Source organism: Alligator mississippiensis, chromosome 12 (genome assembly GCF_030867095.1).
Source record: "Alligator mississippiensis isolate rAllMis1 chromosome 12, rAllMis1, whole genome shotgun sequence".
Lineage (NCBI taxonomy): Eukaryota > Metazoa > Chordata > Crocodylia > Alligatoridae > Alligator > Alligator mississippiensis.
The window spans coordinates 6595813-6618287 of NC_081835.1; the positions used below are offsets into that span (position 1 = coordinate 6595813).

The following is a 22475-nucleotide window of genomic DNA, read 5'->3' on the forward strand; positions in this document are numbered from 1 at the left end:
CACACTAGGGCTGCACACATTAGAAGGTAATCGTTCTCTCCAGGAGACTCCTACAAGGAGCGTCTCTGTTTGGGAAGCTGAAGTTAAACTCCTATGCTGTCTTTTTCTGAGAGGCAGCCCAAGGGTCTTTGTAAAGAAGCCGTACTGTTTCTTTTAGCTGAAATGTTCTGACTTTTTGCCATCAAAGATGATTGAACCAGTTCAAATCAAATAAGAATCAACCTGAACCTCTGCCTGAAACCACAACAGTCTTCTTCCTTGCCCAAATCCAGAACTAAGGTTTTGTATTTATTTTTTATTAATGGATCCTACATAGCAACAGAAGGGACATATGGAACCCTCTTACTCCTGTGCACTGGCTATCCATAGTGCATGTAGCGGCATGAGATGAAGCCCCTTCAAAGACGCTGTTAGTCCTTTAGATAAATGGGTGGGAGAATTCCCAGAGCTTTGTGCATTCCCCCATAAATGCACCAGGGAGAACAGCTGCACCTGTATGCATGTGCACACACATTGCACCAGCTACGCAGCTGGGACAAGCTATATCTCTTTCCTGCAGTAGAGGAAGATTAAGAGGAAGGTTGTGACTCAAAGTTGCAAAATGCTTCCCTGAAGTAGCTCAGCAATGCACTGTCCTATAAACAGGTCTTACAGCAAAGCCTCCACGATGCCCAAACGAAGGACTGGAAATGTTAGACTTGCAATGTTTCACTGCACATTGCACAACTTTAGAGCATGGCACATTTTTATCTGAACTGATCTGATTGTATATATGTGTGTGTATGTGTGTGTGTGTATATGGATATAGATATATGTATGTATAGATATAGTTGTGTGTGTGTGTGTGTGTGTGTGTGTGTGTGTGTGTGTGTATTTAAAAACAACCCTTTGATATTATAATCTTTGCTTCTGCAACTTTCCTATGTTAATTCATTTTCCCTTCCTTCCTCTGAGGGTTAATTGCTTATCCGATTGGTGAGGTTAGACTGTCTGCCAATACGATCGAGTTTCAGTAACAAAAATCTGACCAGAAGAAGGGAGCCAGAAATGGACATTGCTTTACGTTATTAATTCATTACAATGTTAATAAGGGCAAGTCTCCCTGTGGACAAGCTCTGTTTAGTCTTTTAGCGTATTAAGAAAAGGAAGCATAATGGTGAGTATATTAGGAGGGGAAATGCTTCCAAAAGCCAGGGTAATGAAATCTGCTAAGATACTTAAAGCATTAGACCTAATTTTGAGACAGTTCTGTCTTGAAGTGTTAAAACAGTTGCATAAATCACAGGGCAGAATCTGTGAATTTTCCCAAGAAAAGTTAATACTGCTCCTGACTTTCCTGTCCCTTGTTCCTTTCTGAATGACACTGAAGCTATATGGGTGAAGTCTTTTTCTCACAGCAGGTTTTTTATGCATCTACCATCACCAAAATGCCCTGTGCACCAGTTCTAGTAAATATCATCAAATCAGGATATTTTCCTAAAACTTATCCAAAGTAATTGAATATTTTTAAATTGCTAAAACTGAGCTGCAAATCACAAGAGCAACAACATTTCTCACTATTGTTGAGTTGCACGAAAAAAAATTCCAAGTCTTTCAATATTTAACAAGGTTTTTCTTTTTTTCTTTTTTAAATCAATATGAATTTTAAAAAGCTATAAAGTACTTGGGGTTTTTTTTATATCTTCTGAACAGCGCAGTCTCAACCGATATTCTCATTCTTACCTGGTCAGATGCCCAAAAGAGTTGACTTTGCTTACTGTACTGAAGGCAATGCCACTACCACCTGATCATCTTATTGGCTGCTATTCAGCAGCCCTCATTAGACTATACTGAAAAGTACTTGTTCTGTCTAGTCTCCACATAGGCCTGATTCAAAGCTCGCAAGTCAATAGAAAGACTCCCACTGTTTTCCATGGACCACGCTCCGAAACGTTTGCCACAACTTCAGCTTGCAACACGCTTTAATTCATTTCTGGTTTAGCAGTGCCTGTCACTAATGGAAAAGATGTACCAGTCTACACATCTTTTCTCCAAACTATCCAACATGCCTGAGTGCTTTCTGCAAGAAAGAGTTCCAGTTTGGGGGCAATCTATATGTATTGTATCATTCTTAATTCATGTAGCTGTAGCACTTACTAAAAAATGCTTTATAACACAATGCACCCTGACCTGCACTGACCAAGGACATCACAATAACATTTTGCTACAAAGAACTGTATTTAAACAAGCTCCTGGCTCACGCAGTTCAAATATTACTGTGCTGTGTAAGAAAGTTTGTTTAAAACCTGCTCCTTATCTCTCTTCTCACATAGTGTATTAGGGACCAGAGAAATTCATACAGAAGTGGGATTTCATTATGTATATAAACTTGTTTGGGATTAAAGAGTGAAGCCAGGTAAATGGATCCCTGAGGTTGCTTGAAACTGTGTTTGATTGTTACACTAGAGAGGTTATCCAACTGCAATTTGTCCATTTTAATGCATGAAGTATTTTGTTATTATTTGATATATTTGTTAAATGACAAGAGTACATTTGGTGCATGGTATACAAAACCAACCAGTAATATTAGTGTCAAGGTAGGTTTTTTCCCCAGGACACATTTTAAAGCCAGTTTTCCCATCCTTTCTGAAACATTAATACTGCTAAGTGTGCTTGATTTATTAGTGATAAAGTCTTCCAGAGGAGTTTAAGGGTGTTTAAAATCTCCCCAAGTTCGGTTGGATTTGAATGCTGAAATCTCCTTATAACACTAACAACTCTCCTTTATAACAGCTGCTTGTGCAAATTCAGGTCTTGATCCTGAAAAAAAATCAGATGTGAATGATTTTGCTGTTATATATAGCACACTAATATGTTGTAGGGAGCAGTCACCGCTGTGGCATTTGTACGTGATTGAACAGTGCCCTGGAGGAATCAAAGACCTCCAAACTTGTCCAAGTAGATCCCAGCATCGATGTTCTTTATTCAGAAGTACTCTAGCACCGTCCCTCTGTCAGCTTCTACACTTGCTTTAACCTTAGTAATGTGCTGGGTTTTAACTGTGAACACTTTGTTTCCACTGGCTAGGGACAGAAATTACATATAAACTGGTATAAGTAATTGGAAACCGGTTCAAATCTGTAACACAACAGAACTTCAGTGCACATAAACTGCTTTCAAAATGGCCCAAACTGGTTTAAGATAAATCTGGAAATAGTATCAAACTTAACTGGTTTAGGTTCAATCAGTTTATTGAACTTTTTTGTCCCAGATCCCCTCCAGATTCAAGTTAACTCACAGTCCCCCAGCATCCCAGGATGCTTTGCACCAACCCTGCACACCCCCCTTCCTCTTTGCAGGGTGGGTGGGATAGCCTGAGCCTTCTGGCCTAGGCCACTGCAGGCATGTGGCTGCATTTCTAGAATCAAAAGTGAATGTCTGTTCACTTGCTTATTGGTTCAATCTACGCAGCTGAGACTAACCTGCAAAGATTGAATCAATTCAGCCGAGGGGTTTCTGACTGGCTGTGCTTAGCCACTGTGAACAGTTACCCACCTGAACAAGCGCCACTAAGCATGGCATTAATCCTTCTCGAATATGGCCCTTGGCTTATTCCTCTTTGAATCTATTCTGTATTCAAAGCAAGTACATTTCTTTTTCTGTCACTATACCGCTATTGTTAACAACTATAAATGTATTAAAAACACAAGGGCATTTTGGTATGTGTATTGTGCATGAGAAATATTGTTACATGACAAGCTCCAATTGGCAAGTGAAAAGAGGTTTTATTGAAGGAAATAGCAGTAGCAAACAGTGAACTATGCAGAATAATGGTAATTGTTCCTTTAACATTGGCAGCGCACGTTCACTTAATATGACTGCTCCTCTGTCTCTGCCTCATCCAGACCCAGAGGACCTGTTAGACAAGCAGGCAGCCACCTCTCTCTGGGATCAAGCTGTCAATGCAAACTTGCTTTCTTTCTATTTCTCTGAGCTAAGCTATACCCCCAGAGCTCCAGAAGCTTTTCCTGAGTGAAAGCTTTAAAAAAGCTCCATTCTAAATTACATCACATGAGCTGTTCTCTTCAGACTGACAGAACAAAAGGGGGGGGGGGGGGATGCCAAAAGTACAGTCTGAATGATTTCTTAGTGGCACTGAATGATTTACCTCTTTGCAGTTTATTGAAACAGATTAAACTTGCCTTGACCTTGCCTAACCAACCCCGCACGAGCTCTCCAGTAACTAGTTTCCTTTCAAAGAAAGTTCAGTTAGTGGATGAGGGAAACAATAAAAAAAAATGTAGCATAAAGCTACTCTGCAGAACCCAGTTCATTGCAATGTCTTAGCATTCAGAGCCCCATGCAGGTGATTACTATCTTTAGAGAGTGCCAGAAGTGTGCCTGGCTCTTTGCAAATATTTTAGATGACGTGGTCTGGGCTGCGGGCAGCTCCTCCTTGAAATACCCCAGTCTTATGTACTCACAAGCTAATGCAGATGTATGCAGCTAAGCAGTGCTGTAGCAACAAAGTTTGGCACCCAGGGCAAAGCCTGCAGAGGCAGCCCACCCTCGCCCCGCACACAGATCCGAGGGGCATGTGCCCCCCCCCCCCCCCCATGCTTGCCTGGCAGGGCATGCAGTGGCAGGAGTCACCCTTCCCCCATCCCCATGCCACCCCAAAATGAGGCACTTGTAGCTCCGTCCTGTGCCCTGCCCCAGCTAGGCAGCACCTGTTGGCGTCCCTTTGCTTTGGCACCTAGGGCAGTTGCCCTGCTTGCCCCCTCCCCCTGCTACAGCACTGCAGACAAGAGAGGATTACATTGGGATAGGGTGGCAAAGTCATTTCAGTGATCTCAAAGGATAAGTACAAACAGTCAAAAGGCCCAAGGCTGAATTGATTCAATCTTCACAGGTTAGTCTAAACTGCATAGATTGAACCGATAAGCAAGTGAACAGATATTCACTTTTGATTCCAGAAATGCAGCCACCTGCCTGCAGTGGTCCAGGCCAGAAGCTAGGGGATGCTAGAGCACGCCTCCCTGCTGGGCTGGAGCAGACAGCTTGGGCCAAGGCTAGCCTGCCCGGGTGGGGGGGGTTGCGGGAGGAGTGCAAAGCATCCTGGGGGACTGTGAGTTGACTTGAATCTGGAGGAGATCTGAGACAGAAGTTCAATAAACCAGTTTCAATCAGTGAAGTCTGATGCTACATCCATCCAGGTTTTATCTTAAACTGGTTTTGGCCATTTTGAAAGTGGTTTCTGTGAACTGAACTTCTGTTGTATTACAGATTTGAACCGGTTTCCAATCATTTAGGACATTTGGGACATCTCCAGCTAAAGGCTACGAGCAGAAGTAGAAGGACTAACTGAATGTTTCCCAGTCCTGATGTCACTGTGCGGGGGAAGAAAAAGTAGACAGCCTCATTCTCTCTTCAAAACACCTCAGATCGGATGAAGGAGGTAGAGAGTCTCTGTACACAGCAAGTATTGGCCACCTGTGAAAAAGGTAGGTGGTTTCTGTTTGCCCCCTGACTAAATAAAGCTAGGAAGAAATATTCCTTGGGGTATGTGGTAGTTAAAGTCTCTTGTTGAAGCACAAAATAAGCTTGTGATATTTGCTTGCAGTTTTCAACTTTGCAACAACCCACGCAAACCACTGGGTTTAGGCCACCGAAGTCCTACACCCCAAAGCAAGGGAGTTTTACACAGCTCACATTCTGAGCCCCAGGGCTATTTCTTAAGAAATCCATTGCAATATTCACAAGATTTGAACTTGGGCGTCCTAGCAAAGTTTCCAGCTCAGCCAAATATACCCTACTGTGGCCCATACCCATTTGCCCTTTAGGGTTGAAGTGGATACGTTTTTTTTTAATGCATATCTTAAGCTGATGCTAATAAATATATGCACACGTTCTACAGCTGAGCCAAAACCTGAACCAGATGACAGATCAGTAATAAAGACAAACAATAAAGACAATCAGTTCCCTAGACCATAATAGTAAAATAATTAAACATTCTCTTCTGCATGAGAGGCTCCATTTAAATGGTTATAATTACAGCAATATCAATTAATATTCACCACGGAGAAGAGCAATTCAGACTTACCTGAGTCTCCGAGAGCCTGTAAGATAGGACTGCCCAATTCTGGAAAACAAGAATCAGACAGAAGGAACTCAGTATGTAAGAAACGCTTGTATATGTGTGAGGCTGGATTTTGTAGCATCATTAGTGCAATGTGGATGCCAGCATGTTGGTAAACAAGAACACGTGTGCTAAAGTCCCACTATTATTATTACAGAAGCAATGTATTATTATTACAGAGGCAATGTATTATATCCATAAAGAGAAGGGTACTGCTACATTGAGCATTGCTGTGCCCAGCATTTTAGGCTCTTAGCCAGCTAACTCAGCTCACAAAATCAAAGTTAGATGCCTAGGGTCTCTATTCAATGTGTGGGGAGCATTAGATGCCTATTGCCAGAGTCTAAAAAAGCTGGTATGCCAAATGGGGAGCTACCTAAGGTACTCAGTAAGTAATCCTAAAGAAAGAAGTATGTTTTGAGCCCTGCCTATCTCCAGGGCTTAGGTGCTTGCTGTTGCCTGCAGGGAAGCATCTCCCTTTTCAAAGAGAATCCAGAGCTCAGAGCCCTTTCCTGGAGTCAAAAACCTACACATTTTCTATCAGGGAACTGCAGAGAGGCAAGTCCCTGCTTTCAAAGTAGTTGTGTCGAACAGTGCAGTGGTTGCCACACTCAGCCAGGGTCGATTCTGCCTGAGAGGGAATTGAGTTCACATCTTCGCATCTCCCAGGAAAGGGCCTTAATCATCAAGGTAAAGAGTATTCTGCAGAGGAGCACTCGCAGTCCCTCCTGGCGAAGCTGTTCTGTACACTTACTGAGAGAGCGTGAGGGCATGACTATACCTAATGTTATGGCCCTTATCTGGAAGGGGCAAAGATGCAGATCCCAGTCTTTGCTGCACTAAGTGCTTAACATAAAATTATAAGGTGCTCACTCTTTGCCCAGGAAAACTTCCCTTGAACCTCAGTGACAAGGGAAGGGGATTTCACCAGTATCCCACAAGTGAGGATAAGTGTAATGAGCTGGCTTCCCTTTCCTTTCTCAGTGCTTCAAACCTGCCTATGGTGGAAGATTACATAGCAGAGCTCACTGCCAGTTGGAAACTGTAAGTCTTACAATTTAAAATTGAGAACTATTATGTTACTTTAAATGCAAACCTGGGAAGTTCATTTAGCTATGGCAGGCCTCGATTTACCTTCTGTAAAATGGGCATAATATGTACATACTGTATGTGGCAAATGAAGGGTAAATTCATATGTTACATGGTTGTTTTTTTTTTGTTACACCACACAAATGAAATTATCAGTCGTTTGTAATGTCTTGCTTTACTTAGCTCCAGAAAGTTTAGCCTGTGATGAATTATGCTGCTTGTTACTTCTGGAGCTGTTACAGTTGATGGCCACTAGTTAGCTGCAAGAACTGGGTAAAACTCGATGGGTTCCTGAATATCTTTCCAACCTGCAGGTTTTCTGGATTTATTTTAGCAATCTTATTTTTACGCTTGCCAGTACTCAGAGCATTAGTAACGCCAAATAAAACTCCGGGTGTCCGTTACGTTAGGTAAGTTGTTTCCATTTTAACCAGAGAAAAATCTATTGACTTTAGCACGTTTGGCATGAGGAACCCGTATTCATATCTGCTTTAGGTCACTGGAAGCCAATTGTTCATCAGAGAAATACTGCAGTATGCCTAATTTTCCTTTTTGCTGTACATTTACAGGAATCTCCTGTTTGGAAAGTTGGTTCCAGCTTCTGTAATCAAATTTTTGTCTGGTGGGTGGCGATGGAAATATGAACTATGGGAAACAAAATGTTATTGCCATATGTGTTGCATTGTGGTTTGGTAGCAGGAGTTGTCGGTACTCAAGCGGTCATCAAAGCGTCTCTCAGGGGAGGTGAAATATATATATAAATAAAAATATCAGTTTTCAAAGAGTAAAGAAAGGTACAACAATTTTTGTGACATAGGTTTTCAGCATGTTTCTGATTATCCTCTTGGCTGGAGAGTTGGGGTTTCTAATTGTAGGGTTAAAGAATCCTTTTTATCTATCTCTTGCCTCTTAATCCTATGCTAGACAGTATTGTTTTCTGAGCCTTTTGTCTTCTAGCGAAGGAGACAATCTCTGGCTCATGTGAACATCTTGTTAAAGTCTGTTGAGGATTAGGGGGTGTGACAGTTTTCTCGCTGAGCCTTTTTATTGGGGATTTTTATGCCTGCTATTCTGGGAGGTCTTTGAAATGTCTTCTATGTAGCAATCGTTTCCCTGTTTCTTTGTTGTCCCAAAATGTTGAAGTTGTATTTTTCTCATCTGTTCCTCTTTATATTTGGTACTATTTAGACATAGCACTGCAACTTGAAACACAGTGCTTGTCCATCTCTCTTCACACCTCTGAGTCTCAAAAATATTGCTATAACAGCTGCAGTGCAATCGCGGAGCTGATTTTTGTTTAGAGCAAATTGAGTTTTAAAATTGCTGGTGTCACTTTGAGCAGAAAGTCTGAAATGTTGGGAAAAGCCTTCCTCAAAGAGCCTGGTGAAGACAAGAAATATAAAGAAACCAGGCAAATTTTCAAGTGCTCGGTGCCTGAAAGTTGAAGCTAGGCATTCAGAAGTTCTCAGGACCCACTACCTACCGCTGCCACGCTTATTAACCAAACTTATCAAATGGACTCGGGGGAACAAACTGATGGAAAAATAACTAGTTTAAAGCTTTTTAATAAAAACAGATTTTTCTCTCGAAAAACTGATCCTGTTTGTTGATGGGCCAGAAAGCCGGTAGTAAATCTCAAATTCTTTTCCTATCAAATCCAGAGAGAGACATTTTTTGCTTAAATCGTCCCTGTTTTTTTAACCAGCTCTCCTGAGCGTGCAGCGTATTTTAAAAATCTGGCCAATTATTTTTTATATGAAGCGACAGCTGAGTCCTGAAAATTTGGCTCTGATTGCAAGCGCTGATCTTTGGGAAATCTGGCCAATAGGGCTCTGCTGTGGAGCTTACATTGGCAAGCGCTTTTGCATTCTAGTATTCCCAGGGCAAAGATTAAGCCCCCAGCCCTCCAAACTGAAGTCAAATGAACTTCCTGCCACTTGGGCATCTACCCACGCAGTTCCAAAATCAGGGGTTACGTGTTCACCGGTATAAGCCAGAGTTGAACAGTGCAGTCCGTACTGACAGCATCTGCAGCAACGAGCATCTGGCTCTCGTATAGAGAAACTCACTGCACTATTTCTTCCTTGGAGAAGATGGGGAATTTTTTTGGTGCAATGGCAAAACTCCCATAGACTTCAGTTGGAGGAGGAAGGGGGAAGCAAGGGATGGGGATGGATTTCATCGTAGGAGTTTTCTCCTGCAAAGCTTCTACTTCATTCAATATGTGCAGAATCACATCCTTCTTAATGAAAGAAGAAAGGCTCACCATTTAGTTGGTCCGCTTTGATTTAGTAAACGCCTATTCGCTTTTGTCTCCCTTGCAAGCAATTTGGCCCATGTTTCCACTTGTTTCACTTGAAGCTTCCTTGATCATTTTTTTTTTTACTCAGTCTTGTGCTTCTATAATCTTATTTCGTTTCCCGCTCTCTCCTTAAAATGCGCTGCTCTGAATATGGCCTTATCTTATTTTATAGTACCTAATGCATTCTTTTAAAGCAGTTTATATGTGCTAATGTGCATTGATATGCCACTGAAGTTTATCAAAATTGACTTTCATCCTGTGTTTATTTCTACTGATATTTTTAAGCCTATTCCTCAAATGCAGCACTGCTGTAGATTAACACCGTCTTTATAAAAGCAGGTGCAACATGTTTATTGTTTCACTAACTTTGCTGTAACAAATTACTTGCATGGAGTATGTTTAATGGGAATCTTGTGGGACTATCAAAAGGGCATTTATTTGCTATTGAAATATCAATTAAGATAACATGCACACTAATATAGTAATCAAATAAACCTGATGGATAACAAAAAACTTTTTAAAGCTACAGAGGCATGCTAACAAATCTATTTGATCAATATATGGGATGAAAAAAAGAGAAGACAAGATTGACTGATGAATAAAATGAAGCTGACACAAATAGGCTGACAGCCAGTTGCAAGTCTCTTTAGGGCAAATGCAATTAACTTAGAATAATAGACTCAAATGTGATGGTTAGAAATGCATTTTTATTAACAATCACAGCCCGAATCATTATGCACTCTTATGAATAAAATTGTACTTATATTGAATATCTGTGTGTATACATGCATGTATGTATGTACAAAAAAAAATATATCTCACTGGAGGAGACCATTATTTATGAGTGCCAGAGAGAATAAGAGGATGGGGTTTAAAATAAAAAAGGAACACACGGCTACAAACCTAAATATTCAAAACCATGACATAAAAATCAAGTGTACAGTATGCCGGTATTAAACATAAAGGCAATAAGCAGTGGTCCCAGGACTGCTTGTTCTTTTGGGATGTGAAATTGCAATCGGGGATTTACAGATTTCATTTTGAAGAACAGAAGTCATTACTAGAAACATAAGCTCATTCTCTTTACTTTAATAGCTATTTTAAATCATTCATTTAAAAAATACATTAACTATTTATTGTATTGGCAATATGCTTCTATTGGCATTCAGTCTCCATGCTTTTAATATAATCCTTTATAAGAAATTATTTCATTAACAGAAGATTAGAATTAGCAAAATGATGCTCCCAATTTCTGATAATGGTCGTCTTGAAAAGGATATTTCCCATTATTAACAGGTATGAGGCATTAAAAGTTTAAAGGGAAAGAAGATTTTCAATTGCTAATGTCCTTTTTCTTTTGACTTTCATTGCTGAGACTGATTGCTATTTGTAATTTACTTTAAAAATGATTACATCTTATTTAATTTCTGAATAAATATAATTTCCACTTTTTTGCAGACACCCCACAAAAACTAGATATAAAAAGAGCTGCTTTTAGGATACACGTACAGTGACAAAGTTCCCTTTTTGTTGGAAACACTACACGCATGATTTGTTGCACAGAGTCTCCCAATGATGTGAACGAACAGTATAACACAAGTATGATAACACCATGAGTGTGATATAGAGGTATGCACAGTGCTTGGTGGTAAATCAGTGTAAAAATCATAACTGGATGACAAGGGCTACCGACAGACAACAAACTTAATACTGAAAGTTTCTTTGGGTCAGTCGTTCTCCGTGCGGCATAGATTTCATAGACATTAGGGCTGGAAGGGACCTCGGAAGATCATTGAGTCCAGCCCCCTGCCCAAAGGGCAGGACGTCAGCTGGGGTCATAGGATCCCAGCAAGATAAGCATCCAGTTTCCTCTTGAAGGTGTAAGGATGGGTGTGCTGGAGCAGTGGATGGCAATTAAATCAACTGAAAGGAAGTAGCATATTCTCTACTACCCTACAGTGTATCGAAGCGCTTGGATATGAATGAATGCCATGCCGTTGGTCCTGGAAATTTAGGTAGGTGGGTGTTTTGGGCTGGAGACAGGGGACAGACCGTCTGCTATTCTGGGAAGATGGCTTAAACCTTCTTCACTCTCAGGAATAAAGCTAACGATGCAGTTATGCTGGGAACTGCAGTTATACTCCGGTGGCACCCTGCTGCTGGTAGAGGGGGGCATTCAGTGGGTTTACAGACTGCCCTATCGCATCTGCAACTCATTGGGCACTGGTGGGTTTACAGACTGCCCTATCGCATGTTTCTTTTGTATCCCAAGGACCTGGAGCCCAGAGGTGGGATACCAGGCTAGACCTGATGTGGTCTTTCAATTCATATTCATACCTTGCCATATCTTCACTGTGTCCGGCTCATTGCTGCAGATAGAGAATGTCAATAATGTGCCATGATGTGAAATTAAGCTTGATCGTGTTTAGCGATTTGGATGGTTACGGAGTCCACACAGGGGTTTGATTTGTAGACCCAGTGTAGGCAGAGCGGTCGAGTTTGCACAATTGGTGTGATTTGTCACGTAGCTCTTCAATGCGTATCTGACAATCTTACTACTTGGCCGTGATATCAGAAGATAGCTGCATTTTGTGATGACAGCATAATTACAGGTAACTAAGAGTTTAATTGATGAGAGGGCCCTACATAACGTGTACTGGGCTTGCAAATGTAAGTAAATGAAAGATCACGGGCCAGTTCCTTATCTGGAGCCGCGGAAGTCAATGTGCACGTTTATTCCAGCGGGGTATCTGGCCTGGTGGACTTAATTCTCCTTTCACATCACAGGTTTCACACTAGTGCGACTCCACAGATCTCCATGCAATTAGTGTTGATTTGCAGTGGTTTAAGCAAGACGAGAAGCAGGTCCAGCATGGTGGTCAACTCAGTCTGTACTGACATCACTATCCCACCAGAACAGGAATGATTTATTGTGGCCAAAAAGGTTTCCGGGTCTGATCACACAAACCAGTAGATGTCTTTGATAAGCAAGCATTTCTCACGGTGTTTACATGCCCTGTTTCCCTCACTCACTTTAAAGCTTTCAAGCTCTCAGCTCTTTTGGCTTCACCCTCTGAGGATCTGGGAATGTCAAATGTTGAATTTATTTTCCTTTCACAGCTTGGATTTTTCCATGTTTCTGCAAATGAGGTGTTAGCTGAGCTATGATGAAGTTGGAAGAAAATAACTCAAAGCCATTTTCTGGCTTCCCTGAGCCCCAGCTGGACACTGAGACATACACCTGGTTGTCTGTGGTGTCAGGTGTGTGGGCCACGCTGATGTGCAGGAACACCTGGGCTACGCCCCTGCTTCCATATACAGGTGGCATAGGAGTGCCCCGCCAAACCCAAGATGGGAAATGCTCAGGTTGGCCGACTTAATGATAGCAAAAATCAGCTTGTCAAATTTAGGCCAAGGACAGCAGAATCTTCCTGACTGAGGATTAAAAAAATTACTTTTATCCAGTTCCTCCTGGTGAGATACAGGAAGCCATGAGTGCCAAGGGCGTATGCCAGTAGTCCACCCTTCCCATTAGCTATTCCAGCCTTCTTTCTTATTAGCGAGTAATGCGTCTGGCTATGAAACAATACACGGCCTGACTGCTCACAAAAGCCATATTTTTATTACTAGCTTCTGTTTACTTAAGGGCTGCCTCGCCGATCAGCTTCGCTGCATCTGATTTAGCACCAGCCCTTAGGCTGACTTGCATGAGACATCATGTTGTGTTAGCGCCATCGGCACCAAGTGGGTAAGCCTGGATTCTGGATGTGAAGAACAATGCCAAAAAGCATCACAGATGATGGAGCTAGAAAGGATCTCCTGGTTCAACTCTCCGAAGCCCCTGCACGGAGCAAAATTTTCCTGTCGGCTATTCCCTTAGGTGTTTTCTCTAACCTCCTCTTAAACCCCTCTAACTGACAGCCCCTGAAACACTTCCTTAGGCAGATCATTCAGTCGACTAATGGTGTTTGCTCTGAAGACGTTTGCCGACCATCCTAGCTATTTTTTTTCCTCTTTCCTAAATAAGCATGAAGGCAGGTACCCTACTGAAGAAACGGAAAGTAACTGGATGTATTAAAAAAACTGTTCTGTCAAGACACCTGTGCTTAGACGGCAGCAACCCGATGGCTTGCAATGATTCAATGCAAACCGCCCCATCCTGTTTTTCTTTTGCAAAAGAAATATTAAAAGGCCCAATTTTTATTTTTATTTTTTAAACTGGAGTAACTCTTCGAAACACTAAGGCATCCGACCCTAAGTTGCCAAGAGTTTGTAGATATTTTATTTGCATTCGACTGTGCCGATGGGACTAAGAACAAGGGATTGTATTACAGTAACTCTAATGAGAAATTCCTCTCAGGGGCTCAGCTACTGGCACCCAAAGACACATTTCATATACCAGATATTATAGCACAAAGCTACATCCAAGAATCAAGTGCTGGATGTTGAATTCAGCCCCCCATGAGCTGAGCACAATTGTGCATACTGATGTTCCCTGCCCCAAAGATTTTGTGGTCTAAATAAACAGGGGAAGGATTATGGACTTATAGATGGAGAAAGATGCAATTAAGGTCTTTAAGGTCCCCCAGGAAGTCATAGCTAGAGTCAGGAATTGAGCACGACTCTTTTGAGTTTCAGACCAGCGCCTTGTCCTCAAGACTTTACTTTTTCTTTAGTTTTTCAATAGTCTTGAAAATTCAGATCATCATTCCCTGTATTTGCTGCTGTTCTCACTCCACCGTGCTCCCTGTTCCATGCAAGAGCTGACGTTTTTTTCCTTTCTGGTTTCTCTCCTGCATAGACTATATCCTAAAAAATGGTGGAGCACCGTTTCATGATCGCCACATGATGATCTTTCCTTCCTAAAAACAAGCGCTTGGGGTAGTCATGCCTTCTTTGCAGTCCACAATCAGAGTTCATTTCTGGTTCATTCCTGCATCTGCACCTATATTTTTGCCTCTAGACATTTGTATAATTTCAGTGAAAATCCTAAAATTCAATTGAGTGAGTGTGGATTTGTGATATTTCAGAGTCGGTTTATCTTAAAACAAGTTCCCTGTTAAAATCTTCAGGAAGCAAGAAAAAAAAAAATCCACTAAAAACAAAGCAAAATCCAGATTGGAAATACCAGTTTCCTATCAAATGAAATGGGATAAAATTAAATAATCGTGACAACCTTGAAATTCACCTTGGTCTATGTAGCTTCATAGATTTTCAGGAGAGCGCACACCACTACGATCATCTGCTCTGATCCTAGGCAGAACAGGCCACAGATCTTTGCCCAGTAATTCCTTCAGTGTAGAGAATAATTTTTTACTCATTAGCGAACACTGTCAAACCTAACAAAATGCTGTAAGGTCAATTTAGGACCCATATTTAGGGCTGAATCCTGCTCTCCTGAAAGTCAAAAGAGTTTTCAAAGATCAGGAACAAGCCTTTTATTTGTAACTTCAGGCATTATGAAGAATGATAATTTAAAATAGCAATGATGTAATATCAGTGTCAATTCCATTATTTTAACAGATGTAAATTTGCTCTGCTCTTGAACTCTGGTGAATTTTAATGGCAATATTAAAGAGATACTATTAAGAGTACTTAAAAGAACTATTTGTAAAAAAAAGTGTTTCCAGTTTAAAAAAAAAAAAAAGTTTAAATTGCTCTTTATTCAGTCTGTGCAATTATTTATTCGAGTGGGTTTGTATGTTACAAATTAACATGAATAAGCAGCTAAAATAATCATACTAATAATACACTGAAAAATCACATGTCAGCCGGGCCCTCTGAAAATGAGGGAAGCGAGATGAGCGGCCATGATTTAAAGTTTTCATTTCAGTAGCACCTCTAGTTTCCAGCCAGTTAAATTGGAATAGTAGTTGGCAATGAGAGCAATCAGCAAAGCATGATTTGAGTTGCCCCAAAGTTTGAAAGTTCAAACTGAGGTTTAGCGTTGGTCTGTTGTAGAAATCCAGATTTGGGGGGACTTCGTTTTAGCTTCCAGAGGTTTTGAATCGGGTAGGCTTCTATTCATAATACCATCTTTACAAGCTATTGACAACACGCTATGAGACTTAGTTGGTTAAAGGCCACCAAATACTCCGAGATCGTGAAACGGATGGCGTAAACTAGAATACGTTCCTTTTCACCTGCTCTATTAGGAAAGCGAATCCGAACTCGCTAACTCGGTACCACGTGTAGTCAGTCGAGCTATGCAGAATTACCAAGCGTTTCCCCCCACTGAGTATCCATGTGCCCAAGCCGAGGTAGTTTTTCCGTGATTATGCTTGAATTTGCTTAAAGCTGAAATGTCTGTTTCCATTAGCAAAGGCTCCTCCCCCTCCTCCCATCCCCCACCCGCACTCGATAAAATGAAATATTACAAAGGACAAATCATCGATGCTCTCCCAATTGCCCCTCCCTCTCCCCCAGGGTTTAGAGCATCTTTTTCATGCTAACACGGCAGCCTTTCAGTTGAGCAAAATTGCCTTTACTTTTTGTAAAAGCTGCCAAATAAAAAACACCGGCACAGACATGGACTAGCAAGGTAGGAAGTTAAAGTAAAATCTGAAAGCAGGAACTTTTTCATGCTTAACCAAAACACCAGCTCACTTCCAAGTACCACCCTCTCCCCCCAAGCTAATGGTCATTATTTCCACCTGATTTGATCTATCTGAACCAGGACAGAGCACTCCATGAAGCCTGGTTGCAAGACCCTTGGCTGCAGCAGTCCAGAAGTCAGGCAGCCCAAAGCTTTAAAGAGGAGCCAAACCAGCCCTTATGGGTAAACAGCAGCAAGCCGGGAAGGTCTCATCTGCCAGAGCTGAAATGCCTGCTCTGCAGCTTTGCTCGTACCTGAATGATACAGTCCACACCGGGCTCTTGAGAATAATAAATAGATGATCCCATATCCCACAGTCCATTACCACACCAAATTTTCCCATTAACAAAACACAACACACACAGGTAAAAAATATCAATGTCTCTCATTAAAGAGAGAGAGAGAGAGAAAAAAAAAGGAAACTTTCTATTAAGGCCAAGCCTTGGGAAACTGGGCAAACCCTAAGAAGAATGAATTTTTGTAGGCGATATTCTAAGTATAGGGAAAAGATATAGATTCTTATATCTTCTGCATCTAGTGGCAGAAACATTGATGATGGCCTTGTTGATCTCCCTATTTTATTAGACCCAGATTCGGTAAAATACTTAGGCATGCATCTAATTTACTCTTGAGTATTTTAATACTAATAAAATACTTGGTTGAACCACAGTCTCACTCACAAAGCTCTGCATAAAAAGACCATTTCAGTTCTCATTTGGTATCCCTACAATTCCCCACTCAAGAGCCCTGCATACAGCCACCACTGACCGCTGTCAGGTGCCATACAAGTTGTGCAGTCTCTTGTGCTGACCCTTCCTGCTGGCACAATATTACAAGTTCTTTATTTCAGCTGCATTTTGAGCTTTGCACATCTGCCAAAGCTCAAAACCAGCTAAATCTCAAAGGCTCTAAGGGTAATTTAGCGGTAAAGCGAAGTATAGGTGGTCAAAAAGCCTGAGGCTGAATCGGTTCGATCTTAGCAAGTTGTCTAAGCTGTGTGCATTGGACCAATAAACAAGTGGACAGACATTCACTTTTGATTCTGGACATGCAGCCACATCCCTGCAGTTGCCCAGGCCAGAAGCTGGGGGGCGCTAGAGCACCTCCCAAGGGAGCGGTGAGGAACAACCTGCCCCCATATAACACCTGGAGGAAGCAGGGAGTCCCTGCCAGTGCAGCCAATTGAGCAACCAAACCGGTGCCCTACAAGAGAAGTAGCAGCCCATGTTCCCAGGCACCAGCCAGGTGAGATGCCCTGGTTATTAGGAGCCTAGCAGTCCCTCGTCTTCCTACCGCCCTGTCCATCCTAACTTCTGCCAGGCAGGACAATCTCCCTCCGTGTGCAAGTAAACCAGCATCCATTCAGCAGTTCTGCAAATCAGGTACATGAGCCAATTGCATGAAATCTCTATGTATTTGAAGCTCTGGCCTTCCATGAACACGCTTCACTGGGGTCACCCAATAGCACTGCCAGGTAACAGGAGGCTTCGGAGAGTGCAGGCAGGGGCAGCGAAGTGGCTGGTTTCTTCATTTAAGGAAGCCCTTTTCCAAACTGGTTAGGGAAGCAGTGCTGGCATCCCTGGAAACTTGTTAGTCTCAGATATTGCAAGCACAGGCCATTTTTGATGACCATTTACAAGCTGGGCAGTGCCGTTCGAGTTTCCATGTGGGCAAGGGTTCAGAGGCTAAGGTAGGTGGCTGAGGCTGGACTTAGTGGAGTGGGACTCCATTATTTAGGGGCTTGATTTGCCTCTCTAAAGCCGCTCGGTACGGGGGTATAAACCTACCCACACCTTGTGTCTGTGTCTGGTGGAAATCCCAGTCGTACTCTCTGGATGCTTCTGTCTACAGGCAAGTTGGCAGTGGGTGGGTGGAGAGTGGCTGGCAACGGTCTGAGCCTTGGCTCCTTTCCCTTGGTTGTTTGGCAGAATCACTGGTCATCATAAGGGAGGAAATCAGCTGCACCCTTTCAAGCATTGCAGTAACGTATTTTCTCATCTGGAGCAAGGAGGAGAAGTGGTATCAGTAATTCCCTGCTCCTTGCTCAGCCTGGGCCTAAATGGCCAATCTCACCTAAAGTATTTTGCAGAGCGGAGGTGGCTGCATTCCTGCTACATTTCCAATGGTTGTGACATCTAAGAATTTTTGGTGGTCTGAAAATTATACACAGATAAAAGGACTTGGGGAAATTATGGCATTTTACATATAAAACTATTTTATTGTAAAACTAACTGAAATTATCTTAATGACTTATGTAAAGTGAAATATTGGGTTTTCTTTTTTCTTTCTCTTTTAGCCCTGGCCTCACACAGGCATATTAATGATTATTTGTCAAAGTCACACTGTTTGCTTACAAGGTACGAAGGCTTTTTAGACATTATAATGACAGCTTTTGATTCACTTGATAATATTTAGAATAAGCCATAAAAGCCAATCTCTGAACGAACAGACCGCTTTTATTGGCTTTTAGTGCTATTACTGCTATCGTAAGTGGTAAATTGGCCTACTGCAAGTAATACTGCTGTGTCATACTTGTAAAACCACTGCTTAGTTTGATATTTTATTTATTTTACATGAAAACATTTTAAAGCATGGAGACTGTACTGTCCTTCCACGACAACTGGGGTTCCCTTCAGGTCAGGACTGGAGCAATGAGGAGAAACATCCACTGTTGCTAGTGCTGGATTCGTTAAGAGGATAAATCTTCTTTGGAGACTGTAAAAATCACAAAACACAGGGCAAAGCACTGGGAAGTCGGGGACGAAGCATTCTGAGCTGAGGGGATCCAGCAACAGAATAAACTTTCAGAAAAGTTTAGACAAATCCAGAAACTAGCCACTTGATGATGTAGATGGGGCTGGTTCTGCTTTGAGCAGGGGGCTGGACTAGATGTGATGTCCTGAGGTCCCTCCCAGCCCTAATTTTCTATGATTCTACATGCTGAAGTCCTTTAGAGACTTTGCTATTGCTAATCTGTATGGCACAGAGGATGCTCAGCTGTTCTGGTGGTGAGTAGCAACATCACTCAGAAAATAGGATGCACTGGGCACATCTTGAAAAACCCTTTTTGACCTTTAATTTGCAACTTTTTAAATTATACAAATTCAGATGCCGGTGAGCAGGCCAGTAAATATTTTATTTTACCTGAAGAAGACCTTAAAATACCCATGAATACCTCAGAGACTATAATTGATGTTATTCCCAGAGATACCCCTTTAAAAGCTGGCACTTCCTAGAGAGATCTCATGGTGCCAGTTAGTCATATTTCTATACTAAATAATTTCATGCTCATTAATGATGGGGGCTTTTGATATTCATTTGGTCTCCTGCTCTCAGGGCCAAATTTGAAGGCTCTGAGCATATGGGCCCAACTCAATAAATTGTTGAGCACTGCCTAGAAGGTGCTGAGTTCCCTTGGGTCTAGTTGGCTTTCATAGGTGTTGAGGGCACCCAGCAACATCTCAGGAAACGTTCAAAACCTTGGACAATTGGACCCATATTCAGGGAAGTGGGGAGGAAGAATATATCTGCCTATAAAGCAGCTATGAGCTAAAATTTAAGGCAGCCAGAGGACTGGGCAGGAGGGGGGAACTACTCTCCCACCATGCTGTTGCCACTGCCTCCAGCTGCAGTTGAGCCCAGCTTCAGTGCAGTCCAGCTAGGATAGGCAGAAGCAGCTCTAGTGCTTCCCCTACCCTGGGACAACAGGGATAGCAGCAGTGGCAGGTAGGGGAGGGCAGGGCAGGGGACCTGCCTCTGAGCCAAAGGGGAAGGGATGGGGGGACTTAAAAAAGTTTAAAAGTCCCTGGAGACTTCCGCAGTGCACTCCAGTGCAAAAGGGCGATGCAGCCGCACTACTGAACCCCCTCTGGATTCACTCATTAGGGTCCATACAAGTATAATGGTTAGATCGCCCTAACCAAGGTATCTAAATATCCCAGTGTACAAGTGTTTACAGGGCTTAGGTTGCTGTAAAAATGGTGCATGATCTAAAGTTAGTTTCCATCTGACCTAACAAGGGTTAACCCGGCCTAGTGAATGCTTACCTGCGTTCACGGTACAGCCCCAGGTCTCAGAAAACCTAGCCACTCTCTACCGCCTTGGGTTTGTGCTGTTTTTACCCTGCTGATAAGCCCTGGATTGGGCAGCCCTCTGGATGGACACGCCAACTCTCACTGCAGACCCGACAGCCTCTCCTCACCTTCAACTCAATTGCCCCTGGCTGCCCACGCCTCCTCCCAGCAAGCAGCAAGTGATTGCATGCATGGATCCCAACTCAGGTTTAGGTGGCTTAAACCAAGCTGCCTAAACTTGAGCTGGGTTAGGCTACAAAGGCCTGTGTAGTTGAAGTTCACTGCTGCAAGGATGGCCAGCATGGAGCTTTAGTAGCAGTTTACTGATAAGAAGCCCTTGTGCAGATGCTTAGCACCTACAGGTTAGTTATGCTGGGAAGAACAGAAATGGGTCATGGCAACCTGATGCTGGTTTTGTCTTTATCACATAAGGATGTAGGTTTGGGTTCTTTTTTTTCAGAATAAACAAAAATTGGCAAAGGGACAACAGAAATGATTGTGGTTCAAATTGAATGAAAGTTTGCAGGTCCCAGATCCCTTGTATTGCACTGAAAAATCATGTAAAAGTCAGTTCTTGCTTCTAAAGACTGAATGATGATCACCAGAGAAATATGCAGTTAGCTAAAGCAGTAATTTTGTGTGATATAATTGACTTCTTTTATATAGCTACAGGAACAGGAGGAAGTTTTTCAGAAGCAAACCTTGGTTTTGGCATTCAAATATTTGCGGATTCTTGCATGTTATGCAATCACTTTTTGTCTGCATATTTTTTCTGATTTCCATTTACACACAGCTGTTTTTGGTTTGGGTTGTATTTTTTGCTCAGTAACTGATTTTTAGCATGCTGCTTGATCAAATACTTTTTATTTAGAAAATAGGCTTTATATGGATTGCCAAAGAAATAAAACTTCTCTGTCTTAAACGTTATTGCACGTTGGTTTGCTTCAATGAAAGGAAATAAATCTGATCAGTATTATTTTACACTCAAGAGCCTATTTAGGTGATCATATAAATTTTACCTTTTAAATCTGCAGTGTAGCAGTATTGCTAAATGGTGTTCTTATCACAGTCATTTAGTCTTTAAAATCCTCAGGAAACTTGGCACCTGCATCTTCTGGTGATGTTTTTTTTCCTTTGAAATTGCTTGTGGGCATATTTCAGCAAAGATGCAGAGCAGCTTAATTTGTGTTAGTAATCAGTTCACAGATGCATCATCATTGCTGCAACATTTTTTATTTGGCTGTAGGAGCTCAACAGAGAACAGCACATCTACTTTTCTATCTCTGAAGCCTGTCAGCTCTTGCAGAGGGTGCTTTTTTGTTGTTGTTGTTGTTGTGACACACATTTCTGGAGTGTGTGCATATATGTGTCTGAGAGAATATAGAACATTATCATGCCTAACTACTGCAATCATAGGCACATTAAGTAGACAGATAATAAACAATCCATCTAAATTTATGATTTACTTAATTTTGTTTGCTGCTTTTCTGAATGTGTTCATTGAGATTAAAGACTGAAACTAGAAGTGTACTCCATAATCGAGAGAACTTCATCAGAGGTTGCTGCCGAAGTAGGGTGAAATTCACCCAGGACAAGGGGACGACAGAGGCCTTAGGTTAGTTCAATTCCCAAGGCTGAATCTCACCTGTACTCAGGAAGGACTAGAGCTGCAAAGCTAGGTGACAATATTCAGAGTTGTGACACCTATGTTTTGGTGTCCTACTGTTTAGGGCAATTATTTTGGCTGAAGGGTTGCTTAATGAGTTTTGGTAAGCTGTCGAGGGTCACAAGGGCAGCCCCACCCCTTGACAGGTGCTCCGCCTCCTGGTTGCCATCTTGGGACTGGAAGTCCCGCCCCTAATCCCTGCCCTTTGCCACCAGAATTCCCTCCCCTTGCCCTTGGAAGTGCTTCTTTTGGGAGGGGGAGAAGGGGGGTTGGCATCTGAATCAGAAAAAACCCCAAATCATATACTGAAAGTCAGACATCTATTATAACGTATTATAATTTTATTACAAAAAATATTTGTGTCCTGATTTGTGTTCATGTAGTGTATATAGGGGTAACTGCATAATAGGTCAAAAAGAAAGTCTTGTATTTTGTGTGCGGGAGTGTGTGAGGTGTGGCTGGGGGTGGAGGGGGTGCATGGTGGGGTGTGTAGTGTTTGTGAGGGGGTGTGGCTGTGTGTAGGGGGTTTAGGGTATGTTGTGGGGTGTGTGTATATGTCGAAGGGTTGTGGGGGCAGGGTGTGTGTATGGGGGGTTTGTGGGGTGTGAGGGAGGATGGGGGGCTGTGGGGAC

General features: G+C 42.2%; 1 protein-coding gene and 1 long non-coding RNA gene across 3 annotated transcripts in view; one reads left to right on the forward strand and one right to left on the reverse strand.

Moving 5' to 3' along the window:
• The window catches only part of LOC109286205 (uncharacterized), a 372088-nt gene that overhangs the window by 59189 nt on the left and 290424 nt on the right, over nt 1-22475 (forward strand). The window contains exons 2-3 of one of the 2 annotated variants that reach the window (XR_009455937.1): nt 5266-5483; nt 7103-7162. The exons of the other annotated variant lie outside the window; for it this stretch is intronic. This is a non-coding gene — a long non-coding RNA (uncharacterized LOC109286205). The remainder of the gene's footprint in view (nt 1-5265; nt 5484-7102; nt 7163-22475) is intronic. 2 annotated transcript variants of the gene reach the window in all.
• The window catches only part of MDFIC2 (MyoD family inhibitor domain containing 2), a 51458-nt gene that overhangs the window by 20406 nt on the left and 8577 nt on the right, over nt 1-22475 (reverse strand). The window contains exon 3 of the mRNA XM_019499643.2: nt 6083-6121. Coding sequence (XP_019355188.2) covers nt 6083-6121 — 39 coding nt within the window. The remainder of the gene's footprint in view (nt 1-6082; nt 6122-22475) is intronic.